Genomic DNA, 25,437 nt, shown 5'->3' with positions numbered 1-25,437 from the left:
GACCGACACAACCCCAGCTGAGTGCTCTAATACACTCCCGTCCCCGTACGCACACACACACACACACACACACACACACACACACACTCTCTGCCTCCCACTTTCCCCTTCCTCAGAGTTCTCCTCCACCCCGTAAAAGCATGCCTTGTGGCTGGGGCAGCCCCCCCCCCCACCCCCCCCCCAAACCCGCTGCACACAAGAGTTAGCTCTTGAATTGCAAAAAATAAATAAATAAATAAATAAATAAATAAATAATAAAAAAAGGGAAAAGAAAAGAAAAAAGAAAACAGGGCATCCTACGGGGCCCCGCACTGTCAAGCGTGCTGTTGACTGAAAGGGGACAGAACACCAGTTCTCAGAGTGACCTCTCCCGGTGGCGGCAGCGTTCCGCGTACACCAGAGTGGAGCGGAACAAGGAACGTGGAACGTGGAACTGCTGTCTGGGTGCCTCACGTCAGCCCTTGCTCCCAAGCACCCTGTACCCCCCCCCCACCCCCCCCCCCCCCCTTCATCAGTGCACCCCGTTTCCTGCCATTCTCTCGTTATGTAAAAATATACATGTTGGCTTATGTAATTGGCCACTTACATAATGAAGCGTTAGAAATTACATTTATTGATTTTTTTGCGGCATAGCAACGCCGATTTATCTGTGGCTCTGCAGATTCCTACATTTTTTTAGAGCATTCTGATGGGGAAAGCTGACAGGCTCGGAGAAAGGAGAAAAAAAGTGATGCAGCGATACTGAGCGATGGAATTAGCAACGATAATCTCACGCCCCTAAATATAGACATGATGTGGTCTCGTTTGAACAGATACAATATACTGACGGGTATACACACAAACACACACACACACACACACACACACACATAGACACACGTCTCCCACACACACACACACAAGTTTCCCCCCCACACACACACACACACACAGACACACGCATACATGCTAATGCACACACACACGTCTCCCACACACACATGTTTCCCACACACATACACACATGCCCCCCCCCCCACACACACACACAGACACACACACATGCGCACTTAAGCACACACACACACACATTCACACCTACATGGGCACACTGAGTCCATTTTATTCAATCACTCACTCACAAATAACTGGACTTCTTTCTCTCTTTCACTCTGCAACTAACCCCATCCACACTGGCCATAAATCACTGCCAAATGGCAGATATTGATCACACATACTGTACTTCTTACTTGGAGACAATAAAGATGTCAAAAATTCCAGCCACTTTTTTTTTTTTTTACCTCAATCCATAAAGCACTGTTCCATCTGGATGTAGCCGAATCATCCTGTTCTTGACCGTGACTCCATGCACAAAGGACTTCTTGTCGTTGAGGAAGTAAGTGTCCGGGACCCAGAGCTGGTCGGCCACGCGGTTATCCAGTGTGAGGTTGAGAGGAATCTCGGTGTAAGACAAACGCTTGTCTCGCCATGCTTGCTGGAAGTACATGGTCAAGGTGTAGTCCTGAGGAAATAGAAAAACAGTTTGTGTAAAAAACTGGAAAGTTCACGACGATGTCGATGCTGCTTGGGGAGTTTACAGCATCTGGCAGCTTGATTGTAACCACACATTTCTACGTCTATGGTCTTTTGGAGCCAAATTGATATGAGCCTCTTTACAGACCAAGAACATAACATTCACCAGCGGCCAGCGCTGGAAAAACACAAGTATATTTACAGAGGGATTTCTCCATTCCCAAAGGGATGTTTGAGGGGGGCGTTTTATTATGGGATTCAGTTTTTAACATTTTTGGAAATATATCACATGAGATCAAACACACAATAATGGAAGAATCTATTAGATATATCGTAACTACACCACACCAGTGCAACTACACTACACAAACTCTCCTTCTGTTTCAAAATAGACTTCATTTGAAAATGAATGTCCTTCATGTCCTTATTTTACCAAGGGGTATGTGTGTGTGTGTGTGTGTGTGTGTGTGTGTGTGTGTGTGGGGGGGGGGGGGGGGGTCAGAGTCCAGCCCTGTCTCCCTGTCTCCAGCAATGACCTGAAGAGGAATTCCTAACACCTGCTAAAGTCTTGTGACAAAAATATCTTTCCACTTGATAGGGGTTACTCGTGGCCACTGAGGGACGAGAAGTGCCTTCTGGAGGGCCCAGCTGCGTCGCTCGCCCCCATCTCGTCTGGGAGTCCATGTTCCAAGCACAGCGTGAGCTCATGACTACATGTGCACACACACCTACACACACATATATACTCACACACTCATATACACACAAAAACACACATTTACTCTCACACACACATATACTCACACACACACACACACACACACACACTCACTCACTCACTCACACACACACATTTACTCTCACACATTTATTCACACACACACACACACACACGCACACACACACACACACACACACACTCACATGCTTTCTGCTTCCTCTCAGAACGCACTCTCTATTCCTGAGCCCTCCCACGCACCTCTACTCATGAGCGTACACACAGACCCACACACATGCATGTGCACATGCTCAGACACACATTTCTGTGTACATTTAAACAGATATGAAGATGAAACACGTTCACACATACCGGTACATACAAACATATATACACACACACGTGCACACACACACACCCACACACACACATGCACACGCTCACACACAGAAAAAATAAGCTTACTTATGTTCTCAAAGATGGATTTTGGTAGTTCAGGATATTTAGTTGTGATATCATTTTTGTTAAATTATGTTGCAATACCATGACAGATATTTCTTCGAAAAACAAAATCTCTAGGAAAATCTGTGCCTCGTCCCCAAACACCAAGGTAGTCTTGGGAGAGAAACAGACGAGGCAATATTGACATGTTTAGTAAAAACTGAGGATGATTTCTGACCATGTGGAGATCTTTTCCTTTCACACCAAAGGACACCATTTGGTCCCTATGGAAGTCTGATATACAGACCACTTAGAGCCTAAATCTCTACTTTGTCATTGTTGCCTAGGAGACACTAAGAAGATAAAAAGATCTCTTTTTAGATTTTTCCTATGGATACACACACACACACATACATACACACACACACACACACACACACACACACACACACACACACACACACAAACATACACATGTGCTCACAGCTAAAGAGACACAAATGTAGATGTACAGATACACACACACACACACACACACACAAAATGACATCATGACATCAAGACACTCAAATAAACTCTAATAAACCAAAAGATCCAATGATGGCTGGAAGCAGTAACATCCATGTAAACATGAATCACAGGTTTAGATCAAAACAAATAAACAAATAGCTGAAAATGAAATGAATAAAAGAATGAATGAGTTAAATAAATAAACACCAACCCCTCGCCCTCTCTCTTGTCCCACTCCATTTTTCCAGCTCTTTTGTTTTTGCTGAAGCGAGGGAGGCATTTGGCTAGGGGGCATAATCCAAATCAGCCTCTCAGAATTCCCACAGACCACTGGCTCTCATCACTCTGTCTTCAGAGATGTGAGGGCATCCCACACACAGACACACACACACACACACACACACACATGCACAAACACTCACCATCATACTTAAAAGCACATATTGTAAATATGCGAACATGCAAACATGCTAACCCACAGGCTTATGCTATACACAAATTTGATCATACATACTAGCACATCCACACACAGGTGTGAGTATATAAATAACCATGCCCATAAACATAAAGTAAATATGTATATGTATATATGTATTCATACATTTACACATACACAAACATATAGAAAAACTATGGCCAACATACACAGATATGGTTAAAGAAACCTGAACACTTTCTGTATTTTATACAGGACATATATACTATACAGTATTCACACTCACATATAGCCAACCACACACACACACACACGCTCACACACACACACACACACACACACACACACACACACACACAGGCACATCCACTGGCATCCTGAGGTAGATAGGGCGCCGTTTTGCCCGAGGAGCCTCTGCTGACGCCGGAGGCTGTGGTGTCAGTGCTGGCGGCCCTGCAGACTCCTCAGCGGGAGCGTGCGCTGCTCTGGGCTACTGAGGAGAGGACGCTGCACTGGGCTACTGAGGAAAGGACGCTGCACTGGGCTACTGAGGAGAGGACGCTGCGCTGGGCTACTGAGGAAAGGACGCTGCACTGGGCTACTGAGGAGAGGACGCTGCACTGGGCTACTGAGGAGAGGACGCTGCGCTGGGCTACTGAGGAAAGGACGCTGCACTGGGCTACTGAGGAAAGGACGAGGACGGAGGAGCGGAAAAGCCTTCAGTCTGGATGAGTCAGGCTGCGGCCGCACTGCCTGTCTCCGTAATGGGACACTTAAGCCAGGGGGAGCGGTGGCCCAGAAGCGCTCTGAGGGGGAAAATGGACGGTCTGTTGGGAGTGATCCACCCAACCCCCACCCCAACCCCCCGACCACCACTATTGCCACTACCATCAGCACCACTACCAAGTTCCGTCTGAAATTATATTTGTGTCTGAGTATGTGTTTTTGCACACGGGGTAAAAATGCATATAAATCCAAGTATAGTAAATACTAAAGGCCAAAACGCTGTCCCGACACACACACACACATACACACACACACACACACACACACACATGCAGAGATTACTGTTGTCTATATACAGTATGTATATATAGTGTATATTTTCCTGGCGTTCAAACCTGAACCGGTGTAGCAAATCCAGGGCAAACAGCACTGTTTGGATCGCTACCCAAGCTGTGCTGCTTCATTCATTTGCATCTGAGGCACAAATAAAATAAATAGTTGGTTTGTAGATGAACACAAGCTGTGTGCTCCCCCCCCCTTTTCTTTTCCTGTGTTTTTTTTCTTTCTGGGTGCAGATGCCAAGCTGGAGAGCATGGAACACCTGGGCCAGAAACGTGCCTCCTGGCTTTGGTGCAAAATGTAAGCATAATTACTACGGCCACAGATGGTAACAGATGTCTCTTTGGGCTCTGTTTGGTCTGCTTTGACATCAATGGATTTCAAACACAGACAGAAAAACACATACACACACATACGCTGGCGTGCACGCGCGTGGCTTCTGCGAGCTCCTACGAAAACCAAAGGCCAAGGGACACACACACACACACACGTACACGTATACGTACACGTACATGTACACACACTCCTCTCCAACGCCCCATTTTGTTCTCTATTCATTTAAAGTGTTTAATGAAGGCTTACTGTTCATGAGATGGTTCATTAGCACGATTTACTTTTAAATATTAGATTATGCGTAAAAAATACGAAAAATACACATATATTCTCTCAGGTCAAAACACACGCTTACACACACTCTCTCTCTCACACACACACAGGCTTCACAAAGAATTTTTTATGTTTTGTTTTTTCTTTTTTTTTACCCGACACATACAGCTTCAGTTCACCCTCAGCCATCTTGTTGAGCAGTGGCTGCCAACACTACAAATGGCATAGGAAAATAGAGCTGCTTGCCAGCACTACAAGTGGCATTCGAGATCAATAGATCCCATTAAGATTATGGCGGTGAATCATGACAATGTTTGCACAGAGTATATGCATCCACCAGGGCAACAGGAAGGCTACTCATCTCCAGCGTCCAATAGAGAAAAGGATCAGCACACTCTGATCTACTCATCTCCAGCGTCCAATAGAAAAAAGGGATCAGCACCCTCTGATCTACTCATCTCCAGCGTCCAATAGAGAAAAGGATCAGCACACTCTGATCGAGGTGAAGAGAGAGATCTGGAGGATAGCCAGAGCAGATGAAGACATAACTCCCTTCAAAGGAGGGGTGCGAAACAAATTGAAATTAGTGATGGTTTTATTTTCTGTTTCTCTCTCTCCCTCCTCACTCTCTCTCTCTCTCGCTCTCACTCTCTCTCTCTCTCTCTCTCTCTCTCTCTCTGGTTCCCTACAATTAAATAAATTACCGACTTGGGAATATTTGATCGATTAATGTGATAATTGTGGGAGCTGGTGGCATCAGAGTCCTCCCCAGCTCTCCCAGATGTGTGATAGAGAGAGCGAGAGAGAAAGAAAGAGAAAGAGAGAGGAGAGATTTTGATGGAGTGAGGGGGAGAGATTGAGAGAAAGACATGGAAAGAGTGAGAGAAATAGGTAGTAAAGAGAAATTGAGAAGAGAGAGAATGATAGATAGTGATGAGAGATTAAAAGAGAGAAAGAAAGTGAGTGATACAGAGAGATAAGAGAAAGAGGGAGCAAGAGAGAGAGAGAGAGAGAGAGAGAGGGAGGGAGAGAAAGAGAGGGACTGGAATCGCTCATTAATTTGTCATGACAGGGAAACCGTCCGAGTGACTGGTTAAGTACATGCCTCTAAACACGCGAGGTCAGGGGGAGATGGTCTTAAGGGCCCTGGGCCTGGCCATTGGGTGCCCATGACATGACCACTCGCTCTCTTGCCCAGGCCCCAGTGGGAACGTTTTAACAGCTACTTACCCACCACTGATAACAAGCCTGACAGCTCAGCTGGAGACGACTTATTAACGAATTACTGCAGTAGATTAGAGACGCAGCACAACGCAGTTGTTCCTGGTCATAAATAATTCAGGCCGTTGTGTCCTCCCCCTCCGTTTACGCGCATGGAGTCTTGTTAGCAGCCAAAGCCAAGCTCAGGAAGGCCAAGGCCCAATGTTCTTTCTTTAACCCTTTATTCCCTTGCCAGAGATAGCACTGAATGGATGTTTGAAAATGAACCATTTCCCAGGAGCAGTTTAGAGGCTGAGACCCCCTCCACTACACCACAGCCTCACTGCCTCTCAGTAATATGACCATCCAATGCATAGCCACTGCCTGCGTTGAACACCGTACAGCGTGGGAAAATAAGCACATAGTTATGGAAGGATGGGTGGAGGGTAATCTGACAACTGCAAACTTTACATTTTCCACAAATAAAATAGAGAGGTGTTGTCATAGCAACAATGGATAAAAATAACATATGGCTTTCTATGTTTAAATCATACAGAAAGAGAGGGACTGAGACAGGCACTAACAAACAGAATTAAAGCGATTAATAATTGCACACACTACTGTGGAGACACAAAAAGCAGCCACTAATCTAATCTGCAGCAGAGAGCCAGAGTGCTCTCCACCCCACTGTCCCGTGCTCTTGTGAGCTATCATTGGGCTGCCACGCCTCTTTTTTTACGTGAAAAGAAATTAATACTCGTCAAGATAATGATCATTACAAAAGCAATGTTTCCGCCCCGTTAATTATTTCACCCATGAGCCAGCACAAGTCTCTTTGAATCCTCTCCGTTCACAGCGACTAATTCCATTTGCAGAGTTGCATTGTTTCAATATATTCCAGCGTCTCAACAAAACCGCTGCCATTCCTGCTTAATAAAGAGCATTACCAAACAGGACAAATTTGCTTACAAAAAAAGGAGAGGAAAAAAACACCCAGCTGGCGTAAATAAATAAACTGGCCAACAAACTCAGACGAACACAGTGAAGTGCAAAGAGGGGATCATTTATAACATCATCATGTCCCATTTGTATAATGTTTCTGTTTTGCTAAAATCGGGTGAGTCACAGGAGGCTGACACGGCTGGAGAGCAAAGCCCGGATTCAGCATCACTTAGAGTGTGCCACCCAGAAATAGCGGAGGGTGTGTGTGTGTGTGTGGCGGGGGGGGGGGGGGGGGGGGTTTGGGGGGGGGGTGTTGTTGGAAGGTTTAATGTCAAGGCAGAATGGCACGGCTAACGCACTCTAACCTAAGGATCTCCATCGCCGCGCAGCACACATGACCTTTGGACTTCCTGTTGCCACCTTTGCTGGAGTGAAACAAACATAAGGGCCAGTATTTATACGGGGGCCGCGAGGGGAAGTGCACCCGGCGCTGGACCACCAGAGGGGCATTTGCCCCCACCTGGGGCTTTTGTTCTGGCCTTAATTAGGGGGCCATCCAGCTGTCTGTGGCAAGAATACTCCAATGAACTAATGAGTTCACATGGGCCTGAGTACGGGAATGCTATCATGTGAGAACAAGAGAAGAAGAGAGAGAAAGAGAAAAACAAGGGAGAGAGAGAAGGAATGATATGAGAGAGAAAGAAGAGAGGGAGAGAATGTAACTGAGGGGACAAGAGAGAGAGAGAACATTTCAGAGCATTAAGCATCACCCTCAAAGGAAGGCAGTGGCCACTTATGGAGGGAAAAAGCACATGACTTTGGGTGAAGTTAATTTCTTTCTGTCATTTCTCATTTGGATGTTCAGAGCATCTCTAGGCCTGGCAGAAATCTGTAGATCCCATTTAACAATGAGCTATGAGCCTACCAGGAAAGCACTTAGGGGAACCTTTTTGTAATACTCAGTGGAAAAAATGTCCTGTATTTGTAGGCAATAGTGTTACAGTGCTAGACTGAATCCAAAAACCATGTACTAAGGTAATATGACAGCTATTATGACTTGGTCAATTATCTGCAGAAAATTGTGATGCAACACCATAGAAATACAATGACATTTTCAATTTCCATGCACAGAATACTGTTCCAATGGGAACCACAGTTCTGGAATTCTGCGGTGGAATTACAGCATTTGATACATCACAAATCAAGCCATCCAAAGCGTATGCTTTGGCACAGACAGTTCCAACTGTTTAGGCTGACTACAGCGAGCTAATGCAACTCAGCTTTAATGGCATTTACAGCCCAAATGACCCAGTCAGACTGTTCCAGACATGACCGGCCTAAACGGTCAGAACATCAGTCGGGTCTGGTTCATCTACATGATTAGAGCAATCCAGTGCTATACACACTGCATCTCAATAAAGCATTTCTAAAGTACAGTCTCTTGCCCCACAGGAGGCCTGGGCTACCACCCTCAAAATCTCCCTTTGATCTTGCCATGCAAAAAAAAATAAAAAATCCATCTGCTGGCTCAGGGTCAAACTCAAACAAATAGACCTAAACAGAGTCTTTTGCACAGAGCTTTTTTTTTTTTTTTGAAGGAACACAAATTGAAGTTTGGGGATGCCACACTATTATCATCACACCACCATGCAATGCCAGTAAGGCACAGAAATAAGTTTGAGGCTCATCCAGCATATACTACTGCAGCATTGAAAGGATCTGTGAAGGGCCTTCCATTTCTTGAATGCCCCTAATGTTTGAGGTGGGATTACTTTGGATTTGGAGATATTTTCCATGAAATTACAGAAAAGGACGACCAAATAGCTGCAGGCTGCTGGATGGTGTCAGCACTCGTTCACTGTTTGTGTTACACATGCAGTATTAAGCATGTTTACTGCAATGGGTGCGCTGAAAGGTGTCAAAGTTCATCTCTGCAGGAACCAGCAATCACATGTAGTGTTCCATAGCTTGGTACCACCTACTATCTAGCCCTCAAAACATTTGTTTTCAGAAGATAAAAAAAACAACGTTATATTGTTTTGGTCATTCCATGGACATTTATATTGACCCATTGAGGAGCTGGCTTCACAAATATCCACAATATGTCATTAATTCACAATTCTATTGAAAAATGTAACAAAACGTCATGTGCTACATGTTCCATTGAACTTGTTCTCCATTCTAACAGAATCTTGCCATCCATCCAAATCCATACTGCAGAAGGACAATCTCTTGAGTTGTTCTCTGATCCCTGCCATAGCATCTGAGAGGTACAACTGTGCATAGGGACAATCAGTAATTAGATTTACATCCCTGCATGATTAAAGGATGTCATCTAGCTAGAGCCGACAGGGGGTACCGTTGCGTAGGGTGAACTTTCTCTTCCCCCCAAGACAGCTAAAATATGGGAATGCTTCCCCATCAGTAAAGAAGACAGAGCTACACAGCAGAGACACACAGCAAAGCTACACAGCAGAGATAAGAAGCCATTGACTATCGACTTTCCATTTGCCTAATCTTTGCATTTTTATCTTTACATGGCGGCGCTTTCCCTGGTGTGTATTGTCAATTGCCTCTCCTTGAGGAAAAAACAATCACCTTGAACTCTAATTGAAAGCGGGAACGGATGCATCTTCTATCTTTGAAAATATATAATCTATCAGCCAGCTAATATTTCATAGAGAAAGCGCAATACACGGAATAGTAAGAGACACGCAGTGAGTGCGAGCGTACGGCGTGCGGGCGTATGAGTGCGCCAGTGCGCGTGTGTTTTGAATTCAAATGTAGCTTGCCTCTGTTCAGCTACAAAATACAGAGCAGATAGACTACACACGGTGCAGGATTTAGCAATAACCCGGCACAAGATGGTCCGTTATATTCGCAACATCATGTTAACAGAGCCGTTATCAATTAAGTAGGGGGCGTGCCATTGAGCATGTTAATTTTTCTCCCAAACGATCACTGTAACCACATCTTGCCAAGAGCGTTCTCGTTTAGGGAACATTTGACAACCACATCCACATCCAGATATATTTTCAGGCAGGAAAAATCAGCACTACGTACCATGTTCACCTCCGATACCATGTCTATGCTGGCTATGTCTATGTTCATCCCGACTGCCACCGGAGCACCTGAAACGGAGAGAGGCAGTAAGGAGACTTGTACCAGTGAAATTCTACGTGATAGACCGCACAGGTTTAGCGTTTCTGATGTTTTCTCTAAAATTCAACAGGCAAGCCAACCAACACCCCATGTTACTGTAATTGGCTTTGCGCAATGGTGAATGGCAAATTCAAAATGGCAATTGTGCCCAAATGTCTAGGTTGCTGTTAAAAAGTGTTCGCCAGTTACCAAGACACTGTTCATATATGGTGGAGTCGACTTTCTTTGGCTCTGTTTTGCTTCACGAGCCAGACTCCTATGCCAAACGCTTAAATAAATCTGTCTGCACAGTCCTCGACCATAATTTGGTTGATTAAAAAATTACAGGTAGCATTTCAATTACCGTTGCGATGCAACCAAAGTTGCACCGCGAATGGAATCGATAACGCAAGTTGGACACCCCCTCCATGGACCCAGGGATATTGTAATAACATATCATAAACGTGAAAGGCACAATTAAATGGAATGATGTTATGGACCAAATCGCCAGCTAATGATGTAAATTACACAATAACAAGGTGTGCAGGGGTAGCCAATAAAACTAGACTCACATGTCATTGTGCATGTGCAGCACGTCATAGGCTGTGAAAGAATTACATTCAATTTCAACCGCCTTACCTCCAAAATCTGGCCTCAACCGAATATCGTATCCTTTCATCAGTCTATCCACCGTATCCTTGACCACAGGCATATTGCTAGGGTCTCTACAACCAAACAGAGGGTGTCACATCATTAGATGAAAACGTCTTATTTATGACCAAATTTTGCATGCATCATATTTATAAGTGTCATAAGCCAAAGCGAAAAATGGAATTTTTACCTTTGTGCGCAAACCAAATTCATAATTAAAGGACCAATGACGAAAATGGATAGGCTTTTCCTGATTCTCTCCATTGCAACTGTTTTGGTAGGATTTTGGATCTAGCGAGGAACGGCGCACATTCAACTTACTCCAGACAGTGCAATGAAGCCAATGAGGAGCGCATGCGTACATCCTACCTCAAGATCAAAGAGCAGCTACTGATGATGGTGGATGAGCAGTTTCCATTGCAGAGAAAAAATTAAAGGAACTTCGATGAACGTGGTGAGCAAAATAAGAAGTCCAGCTTAAACGTCAAAAAAGGAACCCCAATTAATGTCAGCAACATGTGACACTCATTAGTGGACCATTAAAAGTTTATGTAACTTTGTATTGATGGTGTCACCAGGATAGCTGAACTGAAAAGAATAAAATAATCCTATTAGTGTCATATAGTTAATAAAATCATATAAATAAGTTACATAAAGAAACAGCACTATAAGTCTCACTCCGATTAATTATGTGGTGTGTCAACTCCTTCCGAAATAAAAATGTTTTTGCGGAGGGTGTGAGCAACCTCAATGAACTTAATATCTGAAGATATCGTTTGGCCCCAGTCGGAACCGACCCCCACCATTCAGATTGACAGAATGGTAAATATGAGGCGTGATGATTTAAACGTAATTGGAGATAGATGGGGCATGGCATACACACATGGATCAGAGCTGTAACCAAACGCGGTTAAGACGCCCAAGAGCGCGAATACATGGTCTGACGTATCCTTTCCAGCGGCGAAGTACAAACCGAACCAATTACCTCAGCCACAAATTCTATGTGACTGATCACAGTAAACAGAGCATTGTTCGCTGCGGGGTATGCCATTGGCTCCTTCATACTTGACAGGCAAAAAGTAACAACAATTTGTTGAAATGGGATTTTAGAAAGTCAGAAATAAGATTAATGTTTTACATTCTTCTGTAAGCCATAAAGCACCATTACTAGGTGGAAACGGTGTCTATAGAGATGTACATGTGGGACAAATAAATATATATATAAATATATTAAAATCTATTCTGTAGAATTATATGACAACTACACACAGACAGTTAAAACAGTTGCAAACAAGTACATGAGTGATATTTTATTGTGTGAGGAACAAGGAAAGTAAAACTATCCATGCACAGAAAAACAGTCCAGTAAAACCTGGGCCTTTGGTCAATTCCAGGCTGCTGACTAAATAGTGTTTTGCATGGGTCATCACATTGATGGAACAAAAATGTTGGTTGCATGGCTCATCACATTCTTGGAAAAAGCAAATGGCACAGAATTAATCTAAGCAATAACATGGTTAAAAAATAATTAACGGCAGGACGGATGATTGCAAAGAAATGCACTCGGCATGGCATAGCCGCCATGTTGACATCCGACCACCAATTAGCAGCGCGGGCCCAACTCAATGCACAATGGAGTTTGCTCTGTCAGCAGTGAAGTCTTGTCTGCTTATGGACATTCCCCTGTATGGAACAATGATTAACAATAAAGGAAGGGGGGGGGACAAGACGACAACAGAACTGTTCTACAGCCAACGCCTTTGCGGAAAATAGACCCCATCTTCTCTGCAGTCATGTTTTCAGGAAACGGCCGTATATGAATCACGACTGGAACAAGGTAGCTGGGTTTGCGGGGAGGCAGCGGCATAAAAATTCAGTCTTATGATTGCTCTTTTTCAGATTGTGAATTTCTTTGAAGCTGCCAGGGAGTATAAGCCTCCTCCAGTGCGTTTGATCTCCTGCAGTGAGCCACATGGCTCTGTAGAGGGCAGCCGTCTGAAAGCGTTGGTTCCATGTTGCATCACCAGCCACAGCTGCAGATTATATCATCAACTTCTCCTGGGTGTGTGTGTCTTTTCTACACTCTGAGGGGTGGGACCTTAGGGGAGGTATGTGTATGTGTGTGTGTGTGTGTGTGTGTGTGTGTGTGTAGGGGTTGTGAGGGGGAGACTTGAACAAGGTTTGGAAAATGAGGAGGATTTCTCCCTCCGTTCTCCCTCTCACAAATGGCTGTCTGGTGTCTCCGAGGGATGCGGCTTTGCCATGGTCGTATGGAAATGTCATGGAGATGGCGAGGGGAGAGTGGAGAGGTCTGACTGATTGAGAGCCTGGCAGAGGAGTGGAGAGAAGAGAAGAGGGAGGAGACGAGAGTGTCTCTACTGAGGACCTGGGACCAGAGGAGGAGGTGGTGCTTATGGTGGAGGTGATGGTGGTGCTGATGGTGGAGGTGATGGTGGTGCTGATGGTGGAGGTGGAGGTGGTGCTGATGGTGGAGGTGGTGCAGATGGTGGAGGTGGTGCTGAAGGTGGAGGTGATGGTGGTGCTGATGATGGAGGTGAAGGTGGTGCTAATGGTGGAGGTGGTGCTGATGGTCGAGGTGGAGGTGATGGTGGTGCTGATGATGGAGGTGAAGGTGGTGCTAATGGTGGAGGTGGTGCTGATGGTCGAGGTGGAGGTGATGGTGGTGCTGATGATGGAGGTGAAGGTGGTGCTGATGGTGGAGATGATGGTGGTGCTAATGGTGGAGGTGAAGGTGGTGCTGATGGTGGAGATGATGGTGGTGCTGATGATGGAGGTGAAGGTGGTGCTGATGGTGGAGATGATGGTGGTGCTGTTGGTGGAGGTGGTGCTGATGGTGGAGGTGTAGGTGGTGCTGATGGTGGAGGTGTAGGTGGTGCTGATGGTGGTGGTGAACCTCCCGCATAAGGACAGAAGCGAGCAATCATCAGCTTGAGATCAGCTGCAAGAACTCACTGGCCCAGGACCCTGTAGAGAAGTAAGGAACACACACACACACACACACACACACACACACACACACACACACACACACATCATGAGCCCTGCTTGAGAGCAACAACTCAATGATTCACAGCAAGTGCCTGCCCTCACAGTGAGACCTCTACCTGAACAACCCAAATCTGAGGGTTTTTTTCCGTGCTCAAGCTCAAAATGAGAGGGCAGGCAGCCACGTCAATATGTGACGCTTGCTCTGAATGTGTTATTAAGGAAGACCACTGAGCTGAGGTGTCGGAAGATAACCTGCATTGTGAGATCTAAACTATGAACGAAGAGAATGATGGTTAAATTACTTAACTCTAAGCAGGATCGCTGTTTACAGTGTTTGATCTTACAAACTTTTTGCAGAATTTGGCTCATTATGTCAGTAAGTATAAGTATATATACTCTTTTGATCCCATGAGGGAAATTTGGTCTCTGCATTTATCCCAACCCATGAATTAGTGAAACACACTCAGCACACAGTGAGGTGAAGCACACACTTATCCCTGCGCAGTGAGCTGCCTGCAACAACAGCAGCACTTGGGGAGCAGTGAGGGGTTAGGCGCCTTGCTCAAGGGCACTTCAGCCATGCCTACTGGTCGGGGTTCGAACCGGCAACCCTCCAGTTACAAGTCTGAAGCGCTAACCAGTAGGCCACGGCTGCAACTCTATAGACACAATCAAAAAAGACATAACACTTGGAGATAAACAACTCACATCTATGCGAAAATGAAACAATCAAAACTTAACAATTCTTTCTAAAAATCATTGCAACAAAATGATACACTCATGCACCATTTTAATTATTCTTTCAAATCGGCAGCAACACACTGATGTGCTTTATATAAAACACTGCGATCTTAACTATCTTTCTCAGAGAGACTTTTGTAAAACTCAAAAATAGAAATGCTCCAGTAATCAGCTTACAGTTGTTGTTTTTTTACAACTGCAACAAAAAAAATATAAATATACTGCAATATATATACAGCTCTGGAAAAAATGAGTGACAATCAAACAAGTTGACGATCATATTCAAATGTTACTCAGCAACCATAGGATGACAAATGTGCAGTGGTCTCGTATTTTTCCCAGAGCTGTATACACGTATACTGTATGTATATGCATATACTGCAGTAATCAATACAATGTAAACAAAACAAAAATTAAACAAAAAATAACAGGTCTATAGATCCTGACTTCAACCGGAATCTGGCCACATACAGTAACCTCATCTACATCAAACAATATAATATATATATATATTCATATTTATATTTATATTCATATCCATATCCACCACTGACCTGACCCCCCATCAATGTCTCGGCATACCTCTTCCATTGCTTGCAGAAGAGGCATGCAAGCATGTGGTTGGTGGTCATATACTTTTCATTGGCCCGCTGAAAAACATTCTTCGATACGTTTTAGAAATGGGGAGTAAAGGGGCAAGTACAGAACTGTACACAGGTACTCAAAATAAAAGTACAAAGTTGAACAGGTACACAATGGCCTACCTGAAGTCTATTTGTAGTGCTATGTCTCAGACTGATTGGTGTTCAGTTTTTTCTGTATTGTTTACAGGTATGTGTGTGGGTACCAGATGTGTTTTGCATTTTGAATAGAAGTGTTTCCCCAATGATTACAAGAGATTACATTTTTGAAGTGCCTAGCGTAAAAAAAAAACATGTGTAGTATTTCGCAATAAATGTGTTGCAGAATTGCAAACAAAGTGCAAAGCAGAAAGTGTGTTTAAGGTATGGTTACACTATGGTTAAGATTAACGGTTAAAACTTCAGGTTTTAAGGCTTTGCTTTAAGCATTCATTTTAGTGTGTAAGCAATGGGCAAAAACTGTAATCGGAAAGCCCTTGTTTAATCTTGAATGCAAATGTTACTTTTTATGACATTTATTTGTATTTGCTAGTGGTGGCCTTGGCTTGGTCGTAAAAAATGGAAAGCAACAACGGAAAAATAAACCTTCCATGTGGAAATGTAATTTTCATGAAAATACATCCTCGGTGCCCTTGTTTCCATGCAACAACACAAGCCCACCCAACAGAAACACCAGCTTGCTCTTTTTCGTCTGCTTGTCCCGCGGCTGTTTTAGAATCAGAAATTATTTATGTATTTACAGCCGGGATAAAAGTCCCAGACAAAAAGAAAGAATAAAAAAAAAAAAGAAACACAGCGAGCAACTACTGTTGCATAAAAATCTGAGTACATCTCTGCAAGTTTCGTGGCTTTAATTCAGAACGCCACCTCCAGCATTGCTTCCTGTTAGATGCAGAACAGCTGTGCAAAGGAGGAAGTTTGCACACACCCAGTGCATCGCACTTGAGCGGATACATATGGGAGCGTTGTATTTAAAGAACCGTTCAAGTATTTTCTCTAAAACTACCAAGTTTACCAACCAAAAGCCCAACAGACTTGCCAAACAAACACATAGGAGCTCACGTTGGCAATGTACTGCACATACGACCATGGCAAAGCTGCATTTATGGGTACATTACTGTACTTCAAAAGGGTACTGCCCCAGCAATAAGCATTTGTACCCACTTAGGTACACACTGGTACTTTCTTAGTGTGTACCTGGGCTTCTCCATGGTGTCCTTGGAGAGGTAGTAGTACCAGTAGACCAAGTTGAAGGAGCCGAAGGCCAGAGGGAAGAGCACTCGGGAGTAGGAGTCAATGGGGCTGGTGCCGGCCAGCAGCATGTTGGTGGGGATGGCCGAGCCAGACTGCAGGAAGTTGGGCAGTCTCTGTGCGGGCTCACTAATTATCGAGTTGGACCGGTACTGCCTGCTCCTACCACTGTCAGGCTAGGAGAAAGATAGGGAGAGAGAGAGAGAGAGAGAGATACAGTCAGAGAGATAGACAGAGAGAGAGAGATACAGTCAGAGAGAGAGAGAGAGATACAGTCAGAGAGATAGACAGAGAGAGAGAGAGGAACAAGGAGGGAGAGACAGATAGAGATGAAGAGAAAAAGTAAAACATGTGAGATTAGCATGCCAGATGGAAGGTTATTTTAGCTGGGGACATGTACTACCAGCTATGCATACAGTTTAGATTTCACAAGTCCATTCTACTCCTCAGTAAATGAATGCTTATGCATATCTGTTTACAACTAGGCCAAGTCTAAATTATATACATACAACATATAAGTTAGGACTTGACACAAGAGATTCTAGATTGTTTTTTTTTTCTCCTGCACAAATCTAAAACAGCTATGGGAAATATTTCCCATATATTTCATATTTTTAGACCTAGAAGATTTTCCACTGGACTTTACAACTGAAAGTTATACAATTTTAAATAAAATATTTGAGCTAATGAGCTAACAGATAACACACCAATACTTGCTCATAGAAATCCAGCACATTTGACAGCAAATTTGGCATATGGGTGGGAACCCAGAATGGAAATCAGGGATATTAGGATGATAAAGTTGACAACAGTACCTTTAATGGTATCTAATGTAGTCTTCCATTTGACCACTAGGGAGCACTACAGAGGAAAGTGGCCCCAAAATGTAAATATTATCCATACACTATATATGGGCTTGTTTGTTTGTCAGCTTTTCCCCCATATATTGTAGTGTTCCACATATTCCATGATTGATTGAATGATTTAGCATTCAATATGCAGTAAAAAAAAGTGTTAAATCACACAGAATGTATTCTGATGACTGTATTTGAAAAGGCTTGATTGTTTCTTTTGGACTTTTCATTGGGCCCTGGTGGCATCACAGCTAAAGAGGATGTTTTTTCTCCCCTCCTTCCGAGCCCAGATGGTGGATGGGAACTGCAGGTTGAACATGTGAAATGTAGGTGAGAGATTATGTGTGGAGGAGTCATGGAGCCGGGTTAGAACGCCGAGGCTATTTTTAAAATGCCAACGGTGAGCTCACCACGTGGGAGTTCTCCCCAGAGACGGCGAACGCCCGTGGCATTAGCATATTTACCTCTGCATAAAAGATAAGAGCTCCGTGTCGTTACTGATCTTGCCGTGTGAGAACCGAGTCCCGACACGAGCAGTCATTAAAACTTTCGTGCTGGTTCCTTAAAAAAAAAAAAGGCCCCAGGAGCAAGCACCCGTTCCCTCTTCTCAACCCCCCCCCCACCCCCCACCCCGTCTCACCACCCCCCTCTACACACACACACACACACACACACACACACACACACACACACACACACACACACACACATCTCACCCCCACCTGATTTTCTCCTGACGCAGACCCACATCCCAACTCCGCTCTCCTTTCTCCATGGAGCTTTCTGAAGGTCTCGTGCTGTGTGCTTGCCTGGGCTGGGTGGCTGGCAGTGAAGAAGGCGCAGCGCAGCGCAGCGTGAGGACCTTGAGACTCCATGGAGGGGAGAGGCACATGCTCAAGCACCTCACGGCCTGGGTGTACACGTCAGCCCATGGCCCGCACTGAGGCCCTCACACCAGCTGCTGAGGCTGGTGCTCTCTCTCTCTCTCTCTGTATGTGTGTGTGTGTGTGTGTGTGCCAATACTTGTAGATATAAAGTCCTGCATGCATAAGAAATGTCCTTTGGTGCTGGGTGTCAGCGAGAGTACCGCAAAAACCAAAAGCTTGGGGGTTGAGCCTTAACACCCACTAGCGTCTGCGTCCTAAATCACATACGGACCCAGTGGCCACTGGGGTCCAGGGTCAAGTCTGGCCCGAGGTCCTGTGCCGAGCCCACTCCCCATATTTCTCCTACCCATTTCCAGTCTACTTTGCTCTCTCCACTGATCTGTCAATACAGGCAAGAAATCTTAAGAATTGAGAAGAAATCTGAAGATTGAGAGCACAATTTAGTAAATCGAGACCACAAATTAGTTTACAAGTGCACAATCTTTAGTAAAATGTGCGCACAAAAAAAAAAAAATGTGCAATGACACCTGCCGGGCTCCATACTACAGTGACAGCATTACTATATCTTGAGGTGGGCACCAAGGGTCACTCACCGATCCCACTTCATCGTCGCTGCCGTTACCCGTGATGACGCTGTCCTGGCGGGATTGTTTGCGCTTCTCACGCTGCATGCGGATGCCTTGCAGAGTGGCAAAGTAGTTGACCGCCGCAAACTCGATCAGGGCGGACGCCACGAAGGCAAAGCACACGGCGATGAACCAGTCCATGGCCGTGGCATACGACACCTTGGGCAGACACTCGCGAGCGCTGATGCTGAGGGTTGTCATGGTGAGCACCGTGGTGATGCCTGGAGGGAAAGGTGGAGAGGTGGATGTGAGGTACGTGTTAGAGGCTGATTCCTCATTGGTGCCAGTCAAAAACCTTTGATTAAAATGGATATTTACCCATTAAATCCAGTTTAAATCAGACACTAATGACTGAGAAAAAATTACTTCTGTGACACTTCTGTGAAACCACCAGCCACAGAAACCAGAATTTCTGGTGTATTATAGCACGTTACAAATGCATGACCATATTTATATTCATGAAAATGAACATGGAACACAAACAGACTTGTGTGACTGAATTCTCTCACATAAACACAACAATCGACAGATCATCAGCCTACCAGCAACAGTGCGGGCTGGCACTGACTCCTTGTTGATCCAAAATGAGACTTGGGACAACCCAACAATCATGATCAGTGGCACATATGTTTGGATGAGATAGTAGCCTAGCTTTCGTTGGAGAAGAAAATGCACGACCTGGACAGAGTAATGACCTGGAAAAAAAAAAAAACAATGATAGGAAATGTCAGGCTGAGACCGAGAATAAACAAGATTACCAGGAGAGATTATGTATATCAGGTTAGATAAAGTGCTCTGGGATGCCAGACATAGTCCACGAAAGTGAGCACTTTCTTTGTGGGAAGTGCACTATTGCTTTCTTCCTGCCTATTCACTTGGGGGATAGCAATGTAATAAGACATTTAATTGCACCATCTTCATTGTGTTACGCCATCACTTTTATATCATATTTCTAGAATACATATCCTTAAAACTAATCATCTCAGGCAGCCGTCGATAGAATTAGGCATGCGGACAAATTGATGACCACTGAATGTAAGGAAATGTAATTATATTTCATTAAAAAAATGCTCTTGCTGCACCACAGGGGGAGTACCACATTTCCAGTGTCACCTTTGTGGTTTATTAAAAGAAAGAGAGTGCTCAGAAATATCTCAAATGTGGTGTCAGTTACATTCACACACAGGCATAAACCAATTACATGGCCGTGTTGAGTCATATATATACACAGTGTTTGAAACCCACCACACTACTCATCAGCTTAACCTCAACATGCTGCGCACAGAGAAGGATGTTTTTAATTGGGTGTATGATTAAAAGAGTTGCGGGTATCCATGTTGATGGTGAATATGCGAGACCAGATGAGAAAATGAGTGAAAGAAAAAGTGAAACAGAGTATGATAGATAGAAAGAAAAACAAGATGGAGAGAAAACAGAAGAGGGGGAGGGAAGAGAAAGATACAGAAACTGAACGAGAGAAAAGGGCTCCATATCTGTGAGCGATATTCTATCCCCTCTTTGATATGTTAACTGGGCCACAATCCTATCTTTTGGGCGACTGCCTGATCCTCTCTCACTCTCCCTCTCGTTGCATGCTTTCACTCTCACACTCCCTGCCTGCTCCACGGATCTGATGGGTCCTCTGTGGGGAACTCCACTTTTTTGCCTGTCCATAATTCTCTCTCTCTCTCTCTCTCTCTCTGTCTCTCTCACTCACTCAATCTCTCTCTCTCTCTCTCTCTCTCTCTCTCACTCACTCTCTCTGTCTCTCTCTCTCTCTGTCTCTTTCACACACTCACTCTCTCTCTCTCTGTCTCTCTCTCTCTCTCTCTGTCTCTCTCTCTCTCTCTCTCTCTCTGTCTCTCTCTCTCTCTCTCTCTCTCTGTCTCTCTCACTCACTCTCTCTCTCTCTCTATCTAAGCCTCTGGACCACCACTGTTCACCATCAGGAAGTGTGATGGGCTCTCTGCACCACTGTTCTTTCATGGTTAAGGCAGACAGCACAAATGAATCCAAGCCAGTTAAGCATCTTACATCGAGCTAATGAGAGAGACAGCAACATAAATACATATAAATCTATATGCTGATCTGTTTGGACCCCATATAAAATATATAATATGCTCTGAGAATAATGGCTAACAGAAGCATGCTTTTGCTATAATCATGTCAGAGAAACACAGCATGGCCAAGAACAACAAGACAAAAACAACATGGCCGACTGAAGATGATGGAGGATGATGCAGATAGAGAGCATGCATCTCTCTATGGGCTGTTGTGATGATAGCAAATCTTACCTGTGTTGATTTTGTATGTTTCAGTGTAGAGGCTCTGCCCAACAAGGTCATACTGTAGTAAACTGGACGACTCTGGCGGCACATCAACTGACGCCTCGAAACCCTTTCTCCAGGTGTAAGCTATTTCGCGGTTGGTGTATGCATCTGTTTTAAAAGCAGCCAACCACACGCAAGTTATCTGAACCAACTGGTCTGTATACAGTAGTAACAGAAACCACATTAACAACAGCACACTTACAGCTTCCAAAGTATAAAGGACAAGCATGTCCATCCAGTGGAAAGTCCTGCAATTGCATTGGACACTCTGCACTTATTGTTAGTCTGAAACGCAAGATAACATTATTAGACTCAATCTTCACAGTTACAGACAAATACATACGGATCCAATACCTTCTGTCTATAACTATGGTACTTACAGCACTTATATGTATAACAGACTTCTCCTATAGCTTCTGTCTATAACAGGGGTGTCAAACATAAGACCCGGGGGCCAGATCAGGCCCGCCAGCAGGTTTCATACTGCCCCCCAAGATGTTTTGGGTAGGAAGGTAAAATTAGAAAAAAAAAAAGATATTCACATCCAGTTGTCTTCTACAATGTAAGCAATATCTCTATGATATGGTAAATTGATTAAACCTAGCACTACAAACCATCCTCAGGAAGGAAGTGGCCGAAAAAACTGACATGGGAGGTGGGTATTCGAAGAGAGAAAGAGCAGTATATGACAGCACTACATAATTTGTGCTTGTGTGCTCATAAGTGGGTATAGTAAAGGAGTATATCATCAAACAACAATCTGATACCCATGGCAAAAAATAATCATGACCATGACAATGACAGCCCCAACGAGGTCTCATTCCAACAAATGACCAACTCACTGCCTAATATGAGTTGACACCCCTGGTCTGTAACTATGGTATTACAGCACTTATATATAAATAAAAAGAGACTTCATTATTCAAAACAAATTCAAGTTGAACATATGTGTGCACTCTAGCCTATGAAACCCATGATGTAGTTAAGGCTTCTTCTTCCTCTGTTGGCATAAGGGGCACTGCCAATTCCCATGTGCTAAGCGCCTAGTTGTGCCTTTGGTAGGCCCTATTTCAGAATGCCTGTCTGTCTGTGCAATAGGCATACCTACCTCATAGTGTAAAACACTGTTCCATTCTGCATGATGCGGAACATCTTGTTGGGGGTTGTCATATTGTGGGCGATGGATCTCTTGGAGTTTCGGAAGAACGTGTCCGGTGTCCAAATTTTGTCCACCATCATGTTGTTAAGGCGAAGGATCTCAATGGGGCCTTCGAACTTTAGCCGCTCATCAACCCACATCTGCCTAAAGAACATGTCCATTCTGTACTCCTGGGAGGATTTAAAGACCAAAGAAAAGCTTAGTCAATAAAATATCTCATTTACAGCTTATTATTATAACTCTATAAAATATGTCCCGTGTTCCATCTAGGTTGTGAGATATTGTGCATCATACTGATACGCGGAACAAACCTCTTTAACTATAGGCCTAATGTCCAAAAATGTATAAAACTACAAGAAACACCTCACCTCACCTTCTTAAGTTGTCACAGAATAAGAAAATCGGTATGTCAATAACTCAATTTTGACAAAAATGTCACATAGAACATTAGAATTGGGCGTGAAAATTGTTTTCTAATAAGCTTTTTTGTGCGTTCCTGTGTGTGGAGATGCGCCGATGCCGGTATTCCCCATAATGTCTTTGAGGACGCCACAGCACTGTGCAGATCAGAGCTAACTTAAATTGAGGAGCAGGACGGATTTAGACCTCGTGAGTTAAAAATAGGCCTGAAAGAGGACTTCCATGTGTTAATGGCTACCCTGGCTACGTTGGGCCAATAGACTGATATGCTGCTGTAGGCTTTAGGTGTATCGATGAAACATGCCTGATGATTAGCTAGGCGTGCTCCTCTGACATGAATCACACTATTTCCTATAGTCCAAAGTTAACGCTCAGTTAATGCAAACACAACTTCTTACCATCTCCATATCTGATACGGGACCAAAACTTGTGACGAATATGTCTGTTTTAACTTCAGTGACGCCAACTGAAACCAAAGATAGATCAGAACAATGCAACTAAGACATGACCAACAACAACATCCTGTTATGACATAATCAATATTCAGATACAAGACCTCCAGATCCTGGTCGAAGTCGATTGTCGTATCCCTCCAGCAAACGATCCAAAATGCGTGTGATATTATCTGCGTTGATCTTTTGGTTAAAAACACCATCAACACTAGAAGGTTGGATGGAAATATTGTTAGTCTACTTAAAGATACAAGACATCAGTAGCCCATTTAAGTTTATTCTGTATTATTTAGTAATGTATTGTAGTTAATTGAAAATTAGAAACTACAAAACTGTAAAAGAGTAGGCTACAAATAGTTATTGTTAAAATTAAGCGTAGGCTATTCACTTACCTGGACAAAATCAATAAGGCAAAAAACAGCAACATTCTTGCTATAGATGAGGGAATATTCCGCTAAATAATAGGCTTATTTAGTCTTAGAATGGTTAAATTGTCAACTGTCAAAAGAAGGGTTTTCTAAGAATTCATTCCATGAATCATGCTGTGTTTTGTCAGCTGAGCAGACCTTTTCAGAGTATGGATGAAGAGACAACTCTTGAAATGTGCCTAATCGAGTTAAGAGATTAAAGAAAATCCTCTCACTGTTACGACAAGTTTGTCTTCGACTTAAAAGGAGAGAGATTTAAAGTAAACACTGTGTGGCGATTTATATATGCATTGGTCTTTTTATTATACTGGTGGGCAAAAAATACGACTGACTGACTGTATCTGAAGAGTAGACACAGATCTTCACACTTTGAGAGGGTGTTCAGCAACAGGCACACAGCCCATAGTCCTGCAGCCATGGGGTCAGACCTGGTTTTGTCAGTTTGAGGTGGGGTTTTATTTTTGTATTATTTTTTTTTGCTGAATCTTGTAGACTAGCCGGTTATATGAGCAATTTCATATATTAACCCTTAAAACCCTATGTGCCAAAATCATGAAAAAAAATAAGAAATACCTCTAATTTCAAGGTGAGTACTCATATGAAATGCAAATCAACTGAAATAAAATGTACTAACATACAGTTTGTTGTGTGATATTCATTTTATGCATTCAAATTTGGAAGCCATGGGGTCAAATCTGGTTTTGTCGGTTAAATATATATATGTGTGTGTGTGTGTGTGTGTATGTGTTTTATGATTAACTCTCAGCCTGACATCTTACTTTGTTGCTTGCTTTTTAAACTATGGATTGACATGGCATAGAAAACTGCAGCAAACGCCAGTATTTTATGTGTAGCACTTTTTTAAATATTCCACTCAACAAAACCATATTTTTTGCCAAAACATTACACTCTAAAGTAGTAACTTGTAGATTTCTAATCTAACACTGGAATTAGTATGTCCTACCCACCAGTGATGTCCTACTAATTAAAACAAACCCAGATACATTTTTACAATCTCAAAACCTGGCTCTTGGCTACAGAAGTAGAGTCTATGAAGCAAGGTACTGAAGATGTATACTGAACCTGAGTAGTGATTTTTATGTAAAAACACCAAACAAAAATTGTATTGCTGTCTTGGAAGTATAAAATGCAAACCCATTTTTACTTTTTGTATGCTACATTGTAGGTAGCCAATTTAAAAGTATCAGATCCAACTTTTCTCTTTTTCCTCAGGACATATCCGAAAGCTCAAAAAAAGTAACTAATGCAGGATCTTAAATGGTCAAGTCAGGTGCTACAGGACTGAAAATGTCATATGTTATAGATAAAATATAAATATGATATATGAACCCATGTGACCATGACCTTTGACCCCATGACCTTGAGTACCTGATAGCTGATGTTCTTTCTAAATCCA

The 25,437-nt window shown here is 43.5% G+C and overlaps 2 protein-coding genes across 3 annotated transcripts in view; both read right to left on the bottom strand.

The window, feature by feature from the left end:
• gabrb2a (gamma-aminobutyric acid type A receptor subunit beta2a) overlaps window positions 1-11,555 on the bottom strand; it is a 39,178-nt gene extending 27,623 nt beyond the window's left edge. For both annotated transcript variants that reach the window (XM_042074052.1, XM_042074051.1), the window contains exons 1-4: window positions 11,413-11,555; window positions 11,211-11,296; window positions 10,494-10,561; window positions 1,281-1,501 (exon numbers count right to left, since the gene is read on the bottom strand). In XM_042074052.1, the coding sequence (XP_041929986.1) occupies window positions 1,281-1,501; window positions 10,494-10,561; window positions 11,211-11,296; window positions 11,413-11,486 (449 nt within the window). In that variant the 5' untranslated portion in view covers window positions 11,487-11,555. The remainder of the gene's footprint in view (window positions 1-1,280; window positions 1,502-10,493; window positions 10,562-11,210; window positions 11,297-11,412) is intronic.
• Window positions 11,556-13,992: 2,437 nt separating this feature from the next.
• On the bottom strand, window positions 13,993-23,661 carry gabra6a (gamma-aminobutyric acid type A receptor subunit alpha6a). Its single transcript, XM_042074067.1, has 8 exons — window positions 23,539-23,661; window positions 22,670-22,890; window positions 21,764-21,846; window positions 21,526-21,669; window positions 19,774-19,926; window positions 19,199-19,452; window positions 16,811-17,040; window positions 13,993-14,207 (listed from the first exon to the last, which is right to left on the bottom strand). Exons 1-8 carry the CDS (start codon window positions 23,545-23,547, stop codon window positions 14,192-14,194), a joined length of 1,110 nt encoding a protein of 369 aa, XP_041930001.1. The 5' UTR covers window positions 23,548-23,661; the 3' UTR covers window positions 13,993-14,191.
• Window positions 23,662-25,437: the final 1,776 nt, after the last annotated feature.

This window comes from Alosa sapidissima, chromosome 20 (assembly GCF_018492685.1).
Source record: "Alosa sapidissima isolate fAloSap1 chromosome 20, fAloSap1.pri, whole genome shotgun sequence".
NCBI lineage: Eukaryota > Metazoa > Chordata > Actinopteri > Clupeiformes > Clupeidae > Alosa > Alosa sapidissima.
The sequence above is the reverse complement of the archived record's forward strand: the minus strand, read 5'-3'. Positions and strand labels throughout refer to the sequence as shown.

Excerpts from the sequence above, each read along its gene's own strand:
- gabra6a (XM_042074067.1), bottom strand. Across the intron at positions 21,847-22,669 it reads ACAGTGTTTTACACTATGAG|ACTAACAATAAGTGCAGAGT; the intron begins GTAGGTATGCCT and ends CTTGCGTTTCAG. Across the intron at positions 21,670-21,763 it reads TCCTTTATACTTTGGAAGCT|ATGCATACACCAACCGCGAA; the intron begins GTAAGTGTGCTG and ends CTTTTAAAACAG.